The 20,874-nt window shown below is 34.8% G+C and overlaps 2 protein-coding genes and 1 long non-coding RNA gene across 3 annotated transcripts; all 3 read right to left on the minus strand.

Moving 5' to 3' along the window:
* Positions 1-2,765: 2,765 nt before the first annotated feature.
* LOC142166487 (uncharacterized) lies at positions 2,766-3,781 on the minus strand. The gene is made up of 3 exons (XR_012696898.1): positions 3,176-3,781; positions 3,003-3,092; positions 2,766-2,918 (listed from the first exon to the last, which is right to left on the minus strand). It is a non-coding gene; the product is annotated as an uncharacterized LOC142166487 (long non-coding RNA).
* A 9,101-nt stretch (positions 3,782-12,882) lies between these two features.
* LOC107762034 (uncharacterized) lies at positions 12,883-16,453 on the minus strand. The gene is made up of 2 exons (XM_075225861.1): positions 15,869-16,453; positions 12,883-13,507 (listed from the first exon to the last, which is right to left on the minus strand). Exons 1-2 carry the CDS (start codon positions 16,451-16,453, stop codon positions 12,899-12,901), a joined length of 1,194 nt encoding a protein of 397 aa, XP_075081962.1. The 3' UTR covers positions 12,883-12,898.
* A 2,231-nt stretch (positions 16,454-18,684) lies between these two features.
* Positions 18,685-20,561, minus strand: LOC142166179 (ethylene-response factor C3-like). Its single transcript, XM_075224671.1, has one exon. It carries the CDS (start codon positions 19,409-19,411, stop codon positions 18,815-18,817), a length of 597 nt encoding a protein of 198 aa, XP_075080772.1. The 5' UTR covers positions 19,412-20,561; the 3' UTR covers positions 18,685-18,814.
* Between the last annotated feature and the right edge of the window lie 313 nt (positions 20,562-20,874).

A 20,874-nucleotide genomic window follows, 5' to 3' on the forward strand; every position in this document is an offset into this window, starting at 1 on the left:
GCGTCCATAAGGTACAAGATTAAATAGTATATTATATCTGTCCACCAGGAATATGGGTGCACCATTACCAAAAGAAAGGCATTTCTCGGGCGCAAACGTGCCTTTGAAATTGTTTATGGTAACTTGGATAAGTCATTTGCATCTTTACCCAGGTACATGACCACATTGCAACACTTTAACCCCGGGACTGTTGTTGAATGGAATCTTCAGCAGAGTCCGGGAATACCAGAATATATATTCAGATACGTATTCTGGGCATTTAAACCAGCAATTGATGATTTTGTGCATTGACGGCCGGTAATATCCATAGACGGCAATCATGTCTATGGAAAGTATGATATTAAGTTGTTGATCGCCGTTGCAGTAGATGCTAATGGAAGTATATTTCCCTTAACTTTTGCTATTTGTGCCAATGAAAGCCAAGAGACATGGACACTATTTTTGAACCACTTGAAAGAGCACGTTATCAAACAACGTTCAGGTATTTGTCTAATATCTGATCGGCATGGTGATATTTTAAGTTCTGTACAGAATTTGCGTGCATGGCAGGGATCATATGCCTACCACCATTACTGTGTGAGGCACCTGAAGGCCAATTTCCAGAAGGCATATCCCAACAATAATTTGCATGATTTAATGTGGATGGCTACAACAGATCACAAAGAGTGTAAATTCAAGAAGCGCATGGAATCTATCAGGCAGGAAGACGAGGGAGCCTATCGTTGGTTGATGCGATATGAGCTTGACAAGTGGACTTTGCATGCAGATGGTGGCAGAAGATGGGGAATTTTGACTACAAATGTGTTAGAGTCTTTCAACGAGTTATTAAAGTCTGCACGAGGATTGCCTGTCACTGCCATGGTGCGGATGTCATTCAAGCTGATAGCAGAGAGCTTTATTGAAAGGGCTACAGATGCATCGTCATTGATGGAAAGAGGTGTTGAATTTATGCCAATACCAATAAAAAGATTTGAGAAATACAGGAAGCGAGCACATTGGCATTCATTTTTGTAGTATTGTAACGAGCGAAATATTTTTGAAGTTCGCACCGCTATCCATCACAACCGGGGGAATAATACACACACCGTAAATGAATCCAGAAGATTATGCTCTTGTGGGAAATGGTCCATCTACCACATGTCGTGCTCACATGCCATCAAGTGCTTTTAACATACAGGTTTAGGGCCAACCAACTACGTTGATAAAGAATATAGTGTTGTTGCATACTTAAACACCTATAGTGGGCAGTTGCAGCCAGTGGGTGCTGAGCATTATTGACCGCCGGAACCATTTAAAATGGTGTGTAACAAGGAGTTTTTGCGTCAGCGGCAAGTGCAAAAATGAACGCATATATGGAACCAAATGGATGTTGGTGATATTGTTTATGCGCGCAAATGTGGCATATGCTCGCAAACAGGATACGACCGTCGTAAATGTCCGTCAACTGGTTTGGGTGGCAGTGGTAATCCAGCTCCTAATGGAAGTTCATCTAATGTGCCCAACTATAAAGGATACATATAGTATTTTATTTCCATAATGTGGTTGTAATAAATGTATGTACTTGTTTATCTTGCAGAATGTATAAAATAAAATTATGTTTCCATTGCTGTTAAATCTTATTGATATTTAACATTAATACTTCAGTACAACAATCTATTTTTTAAAAAAAATAATTATCTTGTCGACCTGAAAAAGCTGCTCGCCTGCAAAAGCTATCTTCTGGAAAAGTTGTATTGTACTCGAAAGAATCTTTAACACGCGAAGCATAACGCGGTTAAATACTACGTTATGTGTGTTGTCTTGTCGACCTAAAAAGTTGCTCGCCTGCAAAAGCTATCTTCTGGAAAAGATATATTATACCCGAAAGAATCTTTAACACGTGAAGCATAACGCGGTTAAATAATACGTTATGTGTGTTGTCTTGTCGACCTGAAAAGATGCTCGCCTGTAAAAGCTATCTTCTAGAAAAGCTGTATTGTACTCGAAAGAATCTTTAACACGCGAAGTATAGCGCGGTGAAATACTACGTTATGTGGGTTGTCTTGCCTATAAATAACTAGCGCATTTTAGTTATTATCTGCGCTTAACCAAAACAAATAGCAAAACTTTCCATATATTTTTTATTTTTCTTGCATTAACAAATGTCTGGACGCAATGACCAACCAAGGTGCTATTTGTGGCAAACGTGTGATTATGAAGGCATGTTGGTCCGATGGTAATGTTGGGCGCAGATACTGGATGTGTCTATACAAGTTTGAACGCAAGGACGGACATCATTGTATGTTTGAGGAATGGTATGATGAACCCATTAACCAGGAATACTATAAATCATGTTTGCAGTATGTTTAGAATATGAACAGTGAATACCAACGCCAGATCTCTGAAATGTAACGAGAAGTTGCGGCATTGTAGGAGAAATTAAAAGAGGCAGAAGAATAAAAAAATAAAATAAAAGAGAAATTTAAGTGGTTGGAGCAGATAATAATAAGCGGTAGTGACTAAACAAACACATGTATGTGTTGAGTATAGTATTTTATCTTTATGTTTTTCGTGTCATGTATTTTCATTAGTTGTACTGAATTTAAATTATGTTAAATTGCTATGTTTGTGTTTGTGTTATAGTATTAAAATAACGAAGAACTGGAGAAATAAAAATATAATGCGCATATAATGTAAACAATAAAAATTGATGCAATTATTTACTGAATGTCATATATACATAAAATACAAAAATATCAATGCATCTCACAACCTGTATGCTTTAATGCAGCCGTTGGCCTGAGGCGCATCCTATCCCGCCCGGCTACGCTATTAGGATCATCCTCATCGCGTCACCTCTTTATCGGAGGATGCGCTGCAGCATGATCAACAGCAGGGCTGGCAGGCTTGGTAGAAGGGGCCGTCTGTCAAGCAGTAACCTACAGAATAATAAGATATTTCAGTATATGAAAATATATATTTGTAATGTACGTGTTAAGTCACAAAAATTTAAATTGTCTTACCATGGTCTCGCCGGGCTCCTGAATATAATCATTCGGCGCAGCCAGGTCAGTATCGCACAAAGTGGCCTCCGTAACGGGCGAGGATGAAGCCTTAATTAAAAAAAACATAAAGATATTTATGTCTAATCAATGAGATAAAAACAAATTTAAATGTAATAGTAATACAAACATACCTGCGCCTGTGAAAGATCCCCAACATCCATCGATGATGAGCCATAACTCAACCGGCGCCCACTATCCACATCTCATATCGGCCGATTATCAGCAACAGTCGATGGGCCTGGAAGATCAGGAAAATACTGATCCCAATCCTCTGGCGTAATGCCAGTGCCCGTGATCAACAATGGAGATGACAGGGTCACCTGCGAAGTCCTTGGAGTGAGCTGAAGCTGAAGGCTGAATGACGACATGCTACTGTGACAGTGGTTTGGCTCATGGAGGTCACCCGGCTGATCAACTCCAACATCCTCAACAGGTGCCTCAACGCACCCTCGCTAGGGTCCACCTCCTTGCCGACCCCCGCGACCTCGTGGGACACCCCTACCTCGTGGGGCACGCCTGCCATGTCGACCACGTTTCGGCCCTACTGGTGGCCCACGATGGTACTGCTCCGGCACCACATACTCAGCCTCGTATCCTAATCGCTCATTATCTCGGGCTCGCCTCAATGTCCGGGAAGCCAGATCGGTAACCTGCCGGCCATACTCGTGCAAAGCGGCTGCTCCTTCGCCGGTATGCTGTTGCATCTGCAGTCCCAACTGGTGGAATAGATGTAGGCCAATAGACTGCACAACATGTTAAATATAAATTATTGAATGGTAGGTTAACATTATAAGTAAGTATATCAAATAACACACCATTGCCTCATGCCTCCCGGCGTATGGAACGTACCGACCACGAGCGCGATAAATGGGATTCCCGACGAAAAGTCGGGTAATGCTGCGGTACCAGCCCATATAATCATGCTCAGTCTCCATCCGGTCATGTGGATAGGGGCGGAATCAAGTCATGTCGCTGGTCCCAAGTATCGATATGTGCCTCTAGCCATGCCATATATCTCTGGTCTACCCTGGAACGATCATCCCGCTGGTAATGTGTGATATGCCAGGCGGGCGATGGCGGTACAAGCTGGGGGCGGCCAAACTGGTGAAGTACTTGCTCGGTGGCATGATGCTCCACAATATCAAGGCACATCAACGGGACGGAAGAGCTCCACATAATTCGGCCGGCCGAGAAATAATCGGGCAAACCAGCTATTAGCTCGTCGCTGCATGGCCTCCAAATGAACTATTAAGTAACAACAGAAAACGTGAGTATACGCAACACATATGAAGCCATGTCAAGTAAACTTAGGTATACATTTACCTGTGTGCCCTCCAGCAAATCCAACAAATCCCTGCACAAGGAGAGATTATGTCGAGCCTCGTACTCTCGTTCATATCCCTGCCTATCAACCCACCTCCTAGTTAGAGGGAGAAACAGAGGTGGTGCACCCGAAGCTAATGGTGGTAGAGGTGGCTACAACTGCATGAACCGCTCCCAGGCCCAAACCTAACATACAAAGTGGACGTAAAATTTAAGGTATATTTTTACTGGGTATGTTATAATGAATAGAGTATTCAAATATATTTTCACTTGTAGCAGTGGCAAAAATCCAGCAACGTCACGCTGGGTGCCCATGCTCACCCGACACAACTACCTGTACAAGTAGCCGAGAACAGCAGCACCCCAGCTGTACTGGGGTAAAACATCTAGCCGCTCAAGATGATGAAGAAATCTCAAGCTGACTAGGTTCTCCGAAGTGTTCGGGAACAAAACCCCTCCAAACATAAAGAGTAACAGCAACCTCGTGTACCGATGAATATGAAGCTCCGGTGTATTGTCTGTGATGCTAGGGTGCAATGCCTCCAAATGTTGTCAGACAGTCGTCAACTGCAGACGACTGGCCCCAACCAGTGTAGTCTCCTCTGGTGGCTGTAAACCGGTGAGCCGCTGCATCATGTCCAGGTACTGCAAACCTGTCTGCTCTCTCATGACATGCGGCAGAGCAATAGAGTGTCCATCAACGGGCAGCCCATACATGACCTCCACGTCCTGCAGCGTGATGGTGGCCTCGCCAATGGGCAAATGAAATGTGTGCGTCTCTCGTCGCCACCGCTCTATCAGGGCCGTGATCAACGACTAATCGAGCTGCAGCCGGCCAATCTCCACAATCCTATAAAAAACCGTATCCTGGAGAGGGTGATCCCTGCGAAAGCTCCACATGTCGTCTACTCTCCTGGCGCAGAACGTCTGGGCCAGTAACTGTCCCTCCCATATGTAGGATGACCTATGATCGCCCTGTAACAACATTAGCTCCAGGCTAGCAGGTCCGGAATGCAAAGGCGGAACCTCCATGTCGTCTATTGTAAATTAAACAAGATTAATTATATTATTTTACTTTAATATTTTAGTTTATTATTTTACATGTTAGTTTTATTATCTTATTTTTTACTATAATAAATTAAATAATTAATTTTCATAATTATACAAAATTTAATTATTAAATATTTACATATGGGTTCCGAGCTCGATATTTGAGGCCCAGTAACACCAAGATATCCTGAATTCTTGTGTTCATGATTAGAAAAGTTTTCCGATTTATCACTCAACAGGTTTGTTATTTTAAATGTTAGTTTATTATTTATATGTTAGTTTAATATTGTATATGTTAGTTTTATTAATTTATATGTTAGTTTTATTATTTTACATGTTAGTTTTACTATAATAAAATTAAATAATTAATTTTTATTATTATACAAGATTTAATTATTAAATATTCACATATGGGTTTCAGACTCGATATTTGAGGCCCAGTAGCACCAAGGTATCCGAAAAATATTATTGTTTTCTTACGATCGTTGACTAGAATTGGACATAGTTTGTGTTTGAACTATCAGCTTTTTTGACGTATTTTTGGGTATAATAGATACTTAAATGATTAATTTCAATAACTACAAGGATACTATGCTAAATGGCACTACATTTTACTACGTTAAAAGGGCACTACATTACAAATATAAGCACTACATTAGGCCACAAGATAACACTAGAGGGACTAAAGTAATAATTTATCTATTTTACTAGTCTTTAAGCAAATAAATAATTTAAACCGGATAAAAATAATAAATAAATTTAATCACAAAATATTCACAAAATACATATACCACAGTAAAAAGTAACTAATTAACATTTTTTTAACAACTACTAATAATTTCTCTATTTTTACTAATTTTTTTAGTACACTAATATCATAGACCGGATAAAAATAATAAATTAGTTAAATCGCAAAACAATCACAAAATAATATAGAACACATTAAAAACAACTAATATGTATTTTTTATACGAGTTTTAACAAAAAATAAGTCAGAATACCTCGATTTAAGGTTTTTGGAAAGTTAAAGATTTGGCGATTTGGAGCCGAAACGAGCAACCCATAACGAGATAATGCCTTAGCTAGGATGTGGGACCGGAAATATTTACTTTTTGTGAGACGAGTGGGCTCCACTCGAGCTCTTTTGGTCGTTAATGGGGGGACCACTCTTTCTTTAATTTTTAGAGGGGGGGGGGGGAGGGGTTTGTTTGGTGGGGTGAAGGGAAAGGGACTGGTTTAATATGTAGGTATAGCGCCGTTTATTAAAGTATAGCGTCTTAATAAACAGCGTTATACCTGCCCGTCTTTTCAAATCCAAATATAACGTCCTTTTAAAGGGCGCTATGCCTTCACGGGCAAACGGTCGTTAATGTGTAACGCCCTTTAAAAGGGCACTATATTTATTTTGTTCAGTAACTTTTTTGCCATATATTTTTGTGTTTTTGAGTTCAAATATGCATATTTTGGTTCCGGACTCTTTACGAGAGTTGACACTTTTCCTACTCATTCCTTAAGAGCAAAGTAAAGTATATACAATTAAAACCATGACCGCCACAGAAAGTATTTAAATCTTTATTGTCTCCCATCGTACGGCTTGTTCATATGTTATTCAAAAGTCTCTGGTTTAACCCTATATATGGGGCACGTACATTTTCACCCTTGTCCTGGTTCTGTTTAATATTATGAACAGAAAAGTATATTATTGGTACTACAAAATGTTATAGTTGAAACAGATAATTTAATTAAATGCAATGAAAAGGATATTTAATATATATTTATTGTCTTATTGTCCATTCAAGGAATCTACATGAAAATTGATGATTCAAGTGCCCTCTTTTCTGTCTTTCCTTTCCCATTTTTGCTGATTCCATTTTGAGTTTTAAATATTATGTACGGATGATATAAAAATTATTGGTACAATCACATCAACGTCCTAAAAGATAATTATAAAATTTAGAGTAGCATCATTTGATAATTTAAAATAAATGATAATTAAAGTACACATATAATGAAAAAGGTTCGGTATACTATCAGAATTTATAACTTAAATTCAGTATTTTAAAAGGCTTTTTGGGACACACGGAGCTCGCACCGCAGCGGGGCATCGTCAAAATGTCCTGACACTCACGTGTGAGACTTAGGTCTGTGAGACTTAGGTCTATGAGACTTACCCCCCATCTCTCGAGACTTATGTCTCGCACACGTTAGGTAAAATGTGTCGCCTCACTGGAGGTGGATTTAGGATTTTTATAATATAGGTGTACTACTAAATAAAGGAGGAAAAAAAAAGTATTAAGTTGGAATTGATCCATGTTCCTCTAGATAAATAAATTATCATTCAATCAAGTGCACCATTTAATCTCTTAGAAGTGTGTGTGCCATCAAATAATAGTAGATCAATTCTAAAAAATACGTACATAAAATACTTAATTTATCAAAAAAATTATGGGTTCACAGGTGTGTCCTGTATATTGAAATATAAATGCCCTGGCCTTTTAAAATAGTGCTTAAATCTTTTCATTTTAATACGAAAATTGTGAGGCAACAACTTTGGACCTCACGTCAGGAAGATTTGTCTTTTTCCGTCGGCGCATACCCCACAAGCACTTATTTCCTAAAAATAAACACATATTAAAGGACAACAAACACTACTGAAACCCTAAAAATAGTTCTTGACTTTTTAAGTTTTTTTCTTTTATTAATTTTATTTAAAGTTAGTTATAAACTGAGCACCTAGCTCAACGCTCTCGTATTTTATTCAACTTATACATTGTCTCCTTTTGTTTTTAAAACTAAAGCTGATATTATATATAACCCAAAAATAATATATTACAGTGGAGCTAGAACTCCCTGTCTACTACGAATGGAACACACTCGATTCGTCCCAGTAGTAGGATTTCAAGTAAGCTTTCAAAAATCTAACTACAATGTATTTCAAAAATACATTATCTCCTGCAAAATAACTCCAGAAATCTAACTTGTATCCTATTTGGTCTTATTCCTTTTGGCCAAAAGTGTTTTTTTCGAAAGTTAAAGTGTTTGGCCAAATTTTTAGAAAAAGAAAATACTTTTGAATAGAAGTAGCAGTATTTGAAAGCAGAAAAAAATAACTTTTTCTTTAAAATACTTTATGAAAAGTACTATTAAAAAAATATATATATTTAAAAATACTTTTTAAGAGTTTGGCCAAATACTATATAATCTATTCTACAGTATACAGATTCTTTCTGTTTCTCTAAAACCAAGAAATCAGACAGACTAGTAGCTTGTTTGACCAAGTTTCTCTAAAGCAAAAAAAAAAGTGTTTTTTTCAAAGTCAAATTGTTTGGGCAAGCTTTTAGAAAGAAAAAAAAAAGTATTTTTGAGCAGAATCGAAAAAAAGTAATTTCTCTCCAAAACACTTTTTGAGAAATATACACTTAGAAATAGTTTTAAAAGCTTGGCCAAATACTAATTACTGCTCAGAAGTGCTTTTCAAATTAATTAGCCAAATACAATCTAATTCTTACCAAAAGTACTTTTGAGAAAAACATTTTTGAGAAAAAATATTTTTCAAATTAAGCTAATTTTTGCAGCTTGGCCAAAAAATTATGAGTAGACTAGTTTTTTTTTTTCCAACCAATATATAAGTTGAGGAATCAGCATATTAACCTCCTTTCTTTTTGGAATATTTTTGTCATCTGATATTTCGAATCAGTAAATAAATAGTTAATGAAATCTGATCAGCAACTTTTTTAATAAAGCGTGCGACATATATCACTATTGAATATTTGAATTTCACCCCTAGTTTGTCTTTTACTGTCGGCTCGAGGAGTTTTTAAATCTTCGAATTTAGTTCCATACATAAAATAGAAAGCACATTAACTTATTCATCTGTGTTATTCCAGGCTTTTTTAGTAAGTCGAGTTTTCTTTTTATCCTTTTCTTTCTTCTACTTTTGCTATTAATTCGGAGCTTAGAAAAGTACATATTCGTTTGTGAGGCATGCACAAGACTTACTAATAGAAATATTGATACTTGTATGTCGTGCAAAGCATCCCGTATTCATGCAGGGTCAAGGCAGGGGCGGAAGGGTGTTCATCCGAATCACCTTCGCCGAAAAATTATATTATATATAAGACAAAATCTAATATTTACCTCTATATATTATGTTTTAAATTCCCTTGACATAGCCCAAAAGCATAACTTAGTGGTAAGAGTTCAAATCCTTTGTAAGATCATTGATACTATTCCCTCTAACTACAACCTTCTTAACTTTTTTCTTTTTTTGAATCCCCTAAGCGGATAAATTGTTTCCCAACCAAACGACCCTAGGAGTTGTGATATAAACAGCCTACCCTAATGCAAGAATTAGTGGTTGCTTTTATGCTAAGGTAATTATCCCCAAAAAAATTAGAAAAATGTAAAGTAGGAAAATAAAGAGGGAAACAATGGCCGTTGCAATAGATATTTTATCCCCATAAATCGTTGCCACAGAGGTATCTGACGCAACGGATACAATCACCGTTGCGATAAGTACTTCCTACTGCAACGGTTCTTATACTAGCGCAACGGTTTACTTGAAGTGTAATGAATGGTTTGGTTACGTTGCAAAATCTTGAAAATGATTAATTATAGCAGTGATATATATATATATATTGTGCTTTGAACGGCAATTCGGTGTACGAAACATCCAGCGTTTTCACAGAATCCAGGAAAGGGCTGCATCTCTAGAGTGGACATTTATAGCGTGAGCAATATAAAATGCCAGGGACTGGCCCATCGTTGGATCAACCACGAATTGAGATGTATCTGACTTGATATTATGTTAAGAAAATTGACTTTCGGTCTAATTCAATTCCAACTTCTAGCATTAAAGGGTAACATTTTTTTCTCATTACTATCTTACTACAATGTCCCTTCAGGAATATCCGAAAAAATTAAAACGATACAGAGAATATTGCATGGCTCCTCCCTCTTGCGCAAGTTGACATGCACAAATGAAAAATGGTCTTTACTACAATAAATATGTAAGACAAAGGCACCAGAAGCAAGTCTATAAGTAGAATGCCAATAAATAAAACAACACCACACCCAATGTATTTTTATAAGTGGGATTTGAACGAGAAGCTTAGTATGTACGCAGACCTTATCCCTGCCTTATGAAGGTAGAGAGGTTGTTTTCGAAATGAAACTATTGTAGATCCTGCACAGTTATGGCAAAAAAACTATGGTAAGCAAAATAGTAACAACAACCATATATATATATATATATATATATATATATATATATATATATATATATATATAAGAAAACGAAGCAAAGGAATATATACATGAAAAAAATAAAAATACAAGAGCTCAACAATTTGAGCTCAAACTAGAGATGTTGGATTTGATTTATATATCACTATCACATGGATAATCTTTAGAAATGAATCTTGAGTCTAACTTAGCTCCACAAGTTAGCTCAAGTATTGAGAATTATTCATGATTATAGGAAAGATTACAACCCATACACTTAACAGATATAGGATTCTAACAAATATATCATTATACTAGCAATGATCTGTGCCATTTTCTGCAGCTTGTAGTGATAAAGATGCAAAATGCTAAACCCCAATTCTACACCAGAAAGCCTAAATAGAGTTAGGTTCTTGAATCTTTAATTAATTCCACAGATAGTCAAACAAAGAGTTTCAGTCCCCATGTTACTGCTGTTGAAGTGTTTAGAGAGATCATACCTTTATTATCGAACACGCCGCCTCACGTGCTGGTCTGATTCTGTTTTTATTGGCCGTGAAAGTCTTTTTGTACAATGGATGACGGTGAGTTGAGACTTTGAACTCATTACCTATACCATGTTAAAATGTGCGATCATCTCATCTAAAAAGTCAAATTGTTAGTGAGAGTATGGCTTTTCAACTTATAAGCACTTTTAGTTTGACCAACACTTTTACTAGTTTATCCTTAATAATATTTTCTCCTAAATTCTAACAAATTATAAGTTCCAGTTCTCGGATCCCTCTCTTCTCAAGTGTTCATTTGATTTGGTATTAATTAAGAAAAGGAACGTTAGGCCTAACTCAATCCCGAAACAAGTCTGTGTTGAGAATTACCCAAGATCGTACGTATAACGAGACAACAATCCATTGCCTCGACTAATATGAACCACTTAACACCCCGCACCCAAGGCTTGACATCATAACAACAAGACATGACCCCAACATTAGGCAAACAAAGAATAGAGATGAGTCTGACACTTATATCATATGAAAGAAAATAAATCTTGAGCTTAACTCAACACAACAACTAGCTTTGAGATGAGAATTGCCAAGACCTTAGAATTAGACACAATCAACTGCACTCAACCAATATGAGACACTTAAACACTTGGTCGCCTAATACTTTGTTAGATACTATCATAGGCAGGCACACAAGCCAAGCTACGTATTTGACCGAACTCAATAGTTTTTGTTCAAACAGTGTATTTGGTATTTATAATTCATTAAATATGCACAAATATAGAATTTAGAGCCTAGTGATTAACACTTGAAGTTGTCGTTTTAAAATCCATAACCCATAAGATTGAAATCTTGGCTCCACATAAAGTAAAAATGTAGTGCCTGCATATGTAGAAGCTTTCAAGCAATTGACTCATGCAAGAGAACAATATGATAACCATATGGAGTGAGTAAGCTTCGCATATAAAAAAGAAAAGAACCACATAGATGTAACACTCAACTTGGAACTTTTCTATTTTCTTGTTGATTATAATTTATAAATAGACAATGGCACATCATCAGTGAAAAGAAAAGGAAGAATAATATTAATTGACTACTAAAGTGATACAATTCCTGTTTTTGAATCTTTATGATATCCCTAATTGTCAATTTATTCTATTCAAGAATCATACTTGGACAAGGGACCAAAAGAAACATCCAAATTAATCAAAATCTGATTTGCTAATTCTTAGATTAATGAGTAATATAATAATTAGTTTGATTGGATTGAAGCACTGTATAGAATGTGGGAACCTAAAGTCAAAAGAGATGATAATGACTTTACAATTTTTGAAGATCACAATCTTTTAGCTGAAAATCTGTGATATCGATTACGTCAATAATATCTGAATCTGAAAGTAAAACTTGTATGGAAAATGAAATGTATTCTTTTTATATAAAAAATACCAACAAGTGTTGGTGGAAATAAAATCTGTATTTAAGTTTTTATTTCTGCACATATGAACAATGGAAAATATCACAAAAGAGAGATAAAGAACACCATTCACAAACTTGAATAACCTAGTCTAGGGTTCCAATAAGTTGGGATAGGATTTTGCTCATATTTTTTTGAAAGAGGGAAACAATAATTGAAATATAAAGCCCCCTTTTATTTGCATCCAATGGCAATAAAATCATAACTAGATTTAATTAAAAAAAAATGATAAAATAAAACCATGAACAAGGAGTAGATTACTTACAGATGGGGAAATTAGTAGATTAATAATTTGAACAAGAGGAGTTCTGAGATAAGAGTTCATCTAATAGATCAGGACCTAAGTCTTCAAATATCAACACATTCTCCTCTTCTTCTTCTTCTTCTTTAATATTCACTTGCTTCTTTTTCCCTTCTTTTCTTGAAGTACTACTATTTCTTTTCTTGTTTTTCTCTTTTAGGGCTGCAGCTGGTGACATTAATCCATCTTTCAAGTAGCTGCATTCCATTTTTTGTAGCGATTCTCGTACTTTTTCCACTGGAAAATTCAGGCAAGTTTGGGCACCTCTCATAGAAAACGCAGCTTGGTCATAAGCCATAGCAGCTTCTTCAGCAGTATCAAAAGTTCCAAGCCAAACCCTAATTCCATTTCTTGTTGAATCCCTAATTTCAGCTGCAAATTTTCCCCACGGCCGTTTTCGAACACCTATATACTTCTGGGGATTTCTTGGATTGAAGTTAACTTCTTCCTCATTTGTTTCCCTTTCTTTGGAAGAATTAGTTTCTATTGATGATTCAGCTTCAACTTTAACTTTGACTTCCTCAGCAACAATATAAACATTTGAAGTTTGTTTCTGATATTGATTCTTCAAATGTTCCATCAGTGGTGGAGATTAAAGATGTTCTTTGATATCTTTATTGTAGATATGTTAGTATAAAGTTCTGAATATGAGTGGGCCATGGATCGTTTGGTTGTGGTATTGGGCAATTAATCCTAGTAAAAATCCCTCATAATATAATACATTGTTTGGTTGGCTAAATAAGAAATGAATAATCTCTAATGTAGCACTTGGTTGGTGCGAAATATGATACTCCTTTCGCTTCATAATTAATAAGTGACATTTTAATATTTGACACATCATTTATAAAATAGTAACTCATAGAAAAAATAAGTATTTTGACGAAATTATCTTTAATTAATGAATTGGAGGGACATTATTGGATTAAATAAGTGAACAAGTGGGAAATAATTATTTGACAGGTTGGAATCCTGTGGCATCTGTATTAGATTTAGGAGTTATATTTAGGTTTTGTCCAAAAGCGAGATTAGGACAAGGATAAATTAATTTTAGCCATTTTAATTGATTATCTTGTAGTCTGTCACCAAACTCTCCACCAATAGAAATATGTATTAGACCTTAAAGGGACAAAATTTCAATAGAAGTGTCCCTAATTGTATTATGATTAATTAGTAATATATATAAACCATAATATTTATTGCTAAATAGTAGACTAAGAGGGTGTTTGGCTAAGCTTATAAGCTGGTCAAACTGGCTTATAAGCACCTTTTAGCTTATCTACGCGTTTGGTAAACACTCAAAGTGCTTATAAGCTAAAATCAGCCATAAGTCATAAGCCGGTCACCCCCAACTTATGGCTTTTCAACTTATAAGCACTTTTAGTTTGACCAACACTTTTACTAGTTTATCCTTAATAATATTTTCTCCTAAATTCTAACAAATTATAAGTTCCAGTTCTCGGATCCCTCTCTTCTCAAGTGTTCATTTGATTTGGTATTAATTAAGAAAAGGAACGTTAGGCCTAACTCAATCCCGAAACAAGTCTGTGTTGAGAATTACCCAAGATCGTACGTATAACGAGACAACAATCCATTGCCTCGACTAATATGAACCACTTAACACCCCGCACCCAAGGCTTGACATCATAACAACAAGACATGACCCCAACATTAGGCAAACAAAGAATAGAGATGAGTCTGACACTTATATCATATGAAAGAAAATAAATCTTGAGCTTAACTCAACACAACAACTAGCTTTGAGATGAGAATTGCCAAGACCTTAGAATTAGACACAATCAACTGCACTCAACCAATATGAGACACTTAAACACTTGGTCGCCTAATACTTTGTTAGATACTATCATAGGCAGGCACACAAGCCAAGCTACGTATTTGACCGAACTCAATAGTTTTTGTTCAAACAGTGTATTTGGTATTTATAATTCATTAAATATGCACAAATATAGAATTTAGAGCCTAGTGATTAACACTTGAAGTTGTCGTTTTAAAATCCATAACCCATAAGATTGAAATCTTGGCTCCACATAAAGTAAAAATGTAGTGCCTGCATATGTAGAAGCTTTCAAGCAATTGACTCATGCAAGAGAACAATATGATAACCATATGGAGTGAGTAAGCTTCGCATATAAAAAAGAAAAGAACCACATAGATGTAACACTCAACTTGGAACTTTTCTATTTTCTTGTTGATTATAATTTATAAATAGACAATGGCACATCATCAGTGAAAAGAAAAGGAAGAATAATATTAATTGACTACTAAAGTGATACAATTCCTGTTTTTGAATCTTTATGATATCCCTAATTGTCAATTTATTCTATTCAAGAATCATACTTGGACAAGGGACCAAAAGAAACATCCAAATTAATCAAAATCTGATTTGCTAATTCTTAGATTAATGAGTAATATAATAATTAGTTTGATTGGATTGAAGCACTGTATAGAATGTGGGAACCTAAAGTCAAAAGAGATGATAATGACTTTACAATTTTTGAAGATCACAATCTTTTAGCTGAAAATCTGTGATATCGATTACGTCAATAATATCTGAATCTGAAAGTAAAACTTGTATGGAAAATGAAATGTATTCTTTTTATATAAAAAATACCAACAAGTGTTGGTGGAAATAAAATCTGTATTTAAGTTTTTATTTCTGCACATATGAACAATGGAAAATATCACAAAAGAGAGATAAAGAACACCATTCACAAACTTGAATAACCTAGTCTAGGGTTCCAATAAGTTGGGATAGGATTTTGCTCATATTTTTTTGAAAGAGGGAAACAATAATTGAAATATAAAGCCCCCTTTTATTTGCATCCAATGGCAATAAAATCATAACTAGATTTAATTAAAAAAAAATGATAAAATAAAACCATGAACAAGGAGTAGATTACTTACAGATGGGGAAATTAGTAGATTAATAATTTGAACAAGAGGAGTTCTGAGATAAGAGTTCATCTAATAGATCAGGACCTAAGTCTTCAAATATCAACACATTCTCCTCTTCTTCTTCTTCTTCTTTAATATTCACTTGCTTCTTTTTCCCTTCTTTTCTTGAAGTACTACTATTTCTTTTCTTGTTTTTCTCTTTTAGGGCTGCAGCTGGTGACATTAATCCATCTTTCAAGTAGCTGCATTCCATTTTTTGTAGCGATTCTCGTACTTTTTCCACTGGAAAATTCAGGCAAGTTTGGGCACCTCTCATAGAAAACGCAGCTTGGTCATAAGCCATAGCAGCTTCTTCAGCAGTATCAAAAGTTCCAAGCCAAACCCTAATTCCATTTCTTGTTGAATCCCTAATTTCAGCTGCAAATTTTCCCCACGGCCGTTTTCGAACACCTATATACTTCTGGGGATTTCTTGGATTGAAGTTAACTTCTTCCTCATTTGTTTCCCTTTCTTTGGAAGAATTAGTTTCTATTGATGATTCAGCTTCAACTTTAACTTTGACTTCCTCAGCAACAATATAAACATTTGAAGTTTGTTTCTGATATTGATTCTTCAAATGTTCCATCAGTGGTGGAGATTAAAGATGTTCTTTGATATCTTTATTGTAGATATGTTAGTATAAAGTTCTGAATATGAGTGGGCCATGGATCGTTTGGTTGTGGTATTGGGCAATTAATCCTAGTAAAAATCCCTCATAATATAATACATTGTTTGGTTGGCTAAATAAGAAATGAATAATCTCTAATGTAGCACTTGGTTGGTGCGAAATATGATACTCCTTTCGCTTCATAATTAATAAGTGACATTTTAATATTTGACACATCATTTATAAAATAGTAACTCATAGAAAAAATAAGTATTTTGACGAAATTATCTTTAATTAATGAATTGGAGGGACATTATTGGATTAAATAAGTGAACAAGTGGGAAATAATTATTTGACAGGTTGGAATCCTGTGGCATCTGTATTAGATTTAGGAGTTATATTTAGGTTTTGTCCAAAAGCGAGATTAGGACAAGGATAAATTAATTTTAGCCATTTTAATTGATTATCTTGTAGTCTGTCACCAAACTCTCCACCAATAGAAATATGTATTAGACCTTAAAGGGACAAAATTTCAATAGAAGTGTCCCTAATTGTATTATGATTAATTAGTAATATATATAAACCATAATATTTATTGCTAAATAGTAGACTAAGAGGGTGTTTGGCTAAGCTTATAAGCTGGTCAAACTGGCTTATAAGCACCTTTTAGCTTATCTACGCGTTTGGTAAACACTCAAAGTGCTTATAAGCTAAAATCAGCCATAAGTCATAAGCCGGTCACCCCCAACTTATGGCTTTTCAACTTATAAGCACTTTTAGTTTGACCAACACTTTTACTAGTTTATCCTTAATAATATTTTCTCCTAAATTCTAACAAATTATAAGTTCCAGTTCTCGGATCCCTCTCTTCTCAAGTGTTCATTTGATTTGGTATTAATTAAGAAAAGGAACGTTAGGCCTAACTCAATCCCGAAACAAGTCTGTGTTGAGAATTACCCAAGATCGTACGTATAACGAGACAACAATCCATTGCCTCGACTAATATGAACCACTTAACACCCCGCACCCAAGGCTTGACATCATAACAACAAGACATGACCCCAACATTAGGCAAACAAAGAATAGAGATGAGTCTGACACTTATATCATATGAAAGAAAATAAATCTTGAGCTTAACTCAACACAACAACTAGCTTTGAGATGAGAATTGCCAAGACCTTAGAATTAGACACAATCAACTGCACTCAACCAATATGAGACACTTAAACACTTGGTCGCCTAATACTTTGTTAGATACTATCATAGGCAGGCACACAAGCCAAGCTACGTATTTGACCGAACTCAATAGTTTTTGTTCAAACAGTGTATTTGGTATTTATAATTCATTAAATATGCACAAATATAGAATTTAGAGCCTAGTGATTAACACTTGAAGTTGTCGTTTTAAAATCCATAACCCATAAGATTGAAATCTTGGCTCCACATAAAGTAAAAATGTAGTGCCTGCATATGTAGAAGCTTTCAAGCAATTGACTCATGCAAGAGAACAATATGATAACCATATGGAGTGAGTAAGCTTCGCATATAAAAAAGAAAAGAACCACATAGATGTAACACTCAACTTGGAACTTTTCTATTTTCTTGTTGATTATAATTTATAAATAGACAATGGCACATCATCAGTGAAAAGAAAAGGAAGAATAATATTAATTGACTACTAAAGTGATACAATTCCTGTTTTTGAATCTTTATGATATCCCTAATTGTCAATTTATTCTATTCAAGAATCATACTTGGACAAGGGACCAAAAGAAACATCCAAATTAATCAAAATCTGATTTGCTAATTCTTAGATTAATGAGTAATATAATAATTAGTTTGATTGGATTGAAGCACTGTATAGAATGTGGGAACCTAAAGTCAAAAGAGATGATAATGACTTTACAATTTTTGAAGATCACAATCTTTTAGCTGAAAATCTGTGATATCGATTACGTCAATAATATCTGAATCTGAAAGTAAAACTTGTATGGAAAATGAAATGTATTCTTTTTATATAAAAAATACCAACAAGTGTTGGTGGAAATAAAATCTGTATTTAAGTTTTTATTTCTGCACATATGAACAATGGAAAATATCACAAAAGAGAGATAAAGAACACCATTCACAAACTTGAATAACCTAGTCTAGGGTTCCAATAAGTTGGGATAGGATTTTGCTCATATTTTTTTGAAAGAGGGAAACAATAATTGAAATATAAAGCCCCCTTTTATTTGCATCCAATGGCAATAAAATCATAACTAGATTTAATTAAAAAAAAATGATAAAATAAAACCATGAACAAGGAGTAGATTACTTACAGATGGGGAAATTAGTAGATTAATAATTTGAACAAGAGGAGTTCTGAGATAAGAGTTCATCTAATAGATCAGGACCTAAGTCTTCAAATATCAACACATTCTCCTCTTCTTCTTCTTCTTCTTTAATATTCACTTGCTTCTTTTTCCCTTCTTTTCTTGAAGTACTACTATTTCTTTTCTTGTTTTTCTCTTTTAGGGCTGCAGCTGGTGACATTAATCCATCTTTCAAGTAGCTGCATTCCATTTTTTGTAGCGATTCTCGTACTTTTTCCACTGGAAAATTCAGGCAAGTTTGGGCACCTCTCATAGAAAACGCAGCTTGGTCATAAGCCATAGCAGCTTCTTCAGCAGTATCAAAAGTTCCAAGCCAAACCCTAATTCCATTTCTTGTTGAATCCCTAATTTCAGCTGCAAATTTTCCCCACGGCCGTTTTCGAACACCTATATACTTCTGGGGATTTCTTGGATTGAAGTTAACTTCTTCCTCATTTGTTTCCCTTTCTTTGGAAGAATTAGTTTCTATTGATGATTCAGCTTCAACTTTAACTTTGACTTCCTCAGCAACAATATAAACATTTGAAGTTTGTTTCTGATATTGATTCTTCAAATGTTCCATCAGTGGTGGAGATTAAAGATGTTCTTTGATATCTTTATTGTAGATATGTTAGTATAAAGTTCTGAATATGAGTGGGCCATGGATCGTTTGGTTGTGGTATTGGGCAATTAATCCTAGTAAAAATCCCTCATAATATAATACATTGTTTGGTTGGCTAAATAAGAAATGAATAATCTCTAATGTAGCACTTGGTTGGTGCGAAATATGATACTCCTTTCGCTTCATAATTAATAAGTGACATTTTAATATTTGACACATCATTTATAAAATAGTAACTCATAGAAAAAATAAGTATTTTGACGAAATTATCTTTAATTAATGAATTGGAGGGACATTATTGGATTAAATAAGTGAACAAGTGGGAAATAATTATTTGACAGGTTGGAATCCTGTGGCATCTGTATTAGATTTAGGAGTTATATTTAGGTTTTGTCCAAAAGCGAGATTAGGACAAGGATAAATTAATTTTAGCCATTTTAATTGATTATCTTGTAGTCTGTCACCAAACTCTCCACCAATAGAAATATGTATTAGACCTTAAAGGGACAAAATTTCAATAGAAGTGTCCCTAATTGTATTATGATTAATTAGTAATATATATAAACCATAATATTTATTGCTAAATAGTAGACTAAGAGGGTGTTTGGCTAAGCTTATAAGCTGGTCAAACTGGCTTATAAGCACCTTTTAGCTTATCTACGCGTTTGGTAAACACTCAAAGTGCTTATAAGCTAAAATCAGCCATAAGTCATAAGCCGGTCACCCCCAACTTATGGCTTTTCAACTTATAAGCACTTTTAGTTTGACCAACACTTTTACTAGTTTATCCTTAATAATATTTTCTAATTCACAAAATACTTTTCCCAAAATAAATTTCTTAACTTTCTCTTCATTCCATATTCGTTATTAATTCTTTTCTTTACAAAGAAATTTTTAATTTATAATCTTTTGAAAAAGATTCAAGGGTATTTTAGTCATTTTAACAAAAGAATAGCTTATCAGCATTTTTTAATCAAACACATCAACTGCTTATTATCAGTTTCAGCACTTCTATCCAAACACGTAAATGCTTATTTTAAAAATCAGTTTCAGCATTTAAAAAAACTTTTCAGCACTACAAGCTTATCAGCTATTTACAATCAGCTAATCCAAACGGGCTTTAATAATAATACAGAATATAATGAAATCTCTCTATAACAATCATCCTCTATAATAGCACTTCACTATAACGAATAATTTTTTTATGTTATATTATAATATATGTTCTCTATAATAACATTTTAGTATAACAACCAAAAAATATAGTGACAAATTATATAAATGTTTGACTGTTGTTGCCATTACAATTAGTGGTGCTAACGTAGGGCACTGAGATTACACAAATGAGCCAAATTAGTAAATACTAGCTGAAATTGTTCGAGCAAAAGTAGTCCCTAATTTATCTGTAGTAAGTGCTGGCAAAT

Source organism: Nicotiana tabacum, chromosome 11, assembly GCF_000715075.1.
Source record: "Nicotiana tabacum cultivar K326 chromosome 11, ASM71507v2, whole genome shotgun sequence".
NCBI classification, from domain to species: domain Eukaryota; kingdom Viridiplantae; phylum Streptophyta; class Magnoliopsida; order Solanales; family Solanaceae; genus Nicotiana; species Nicotiana tabacum.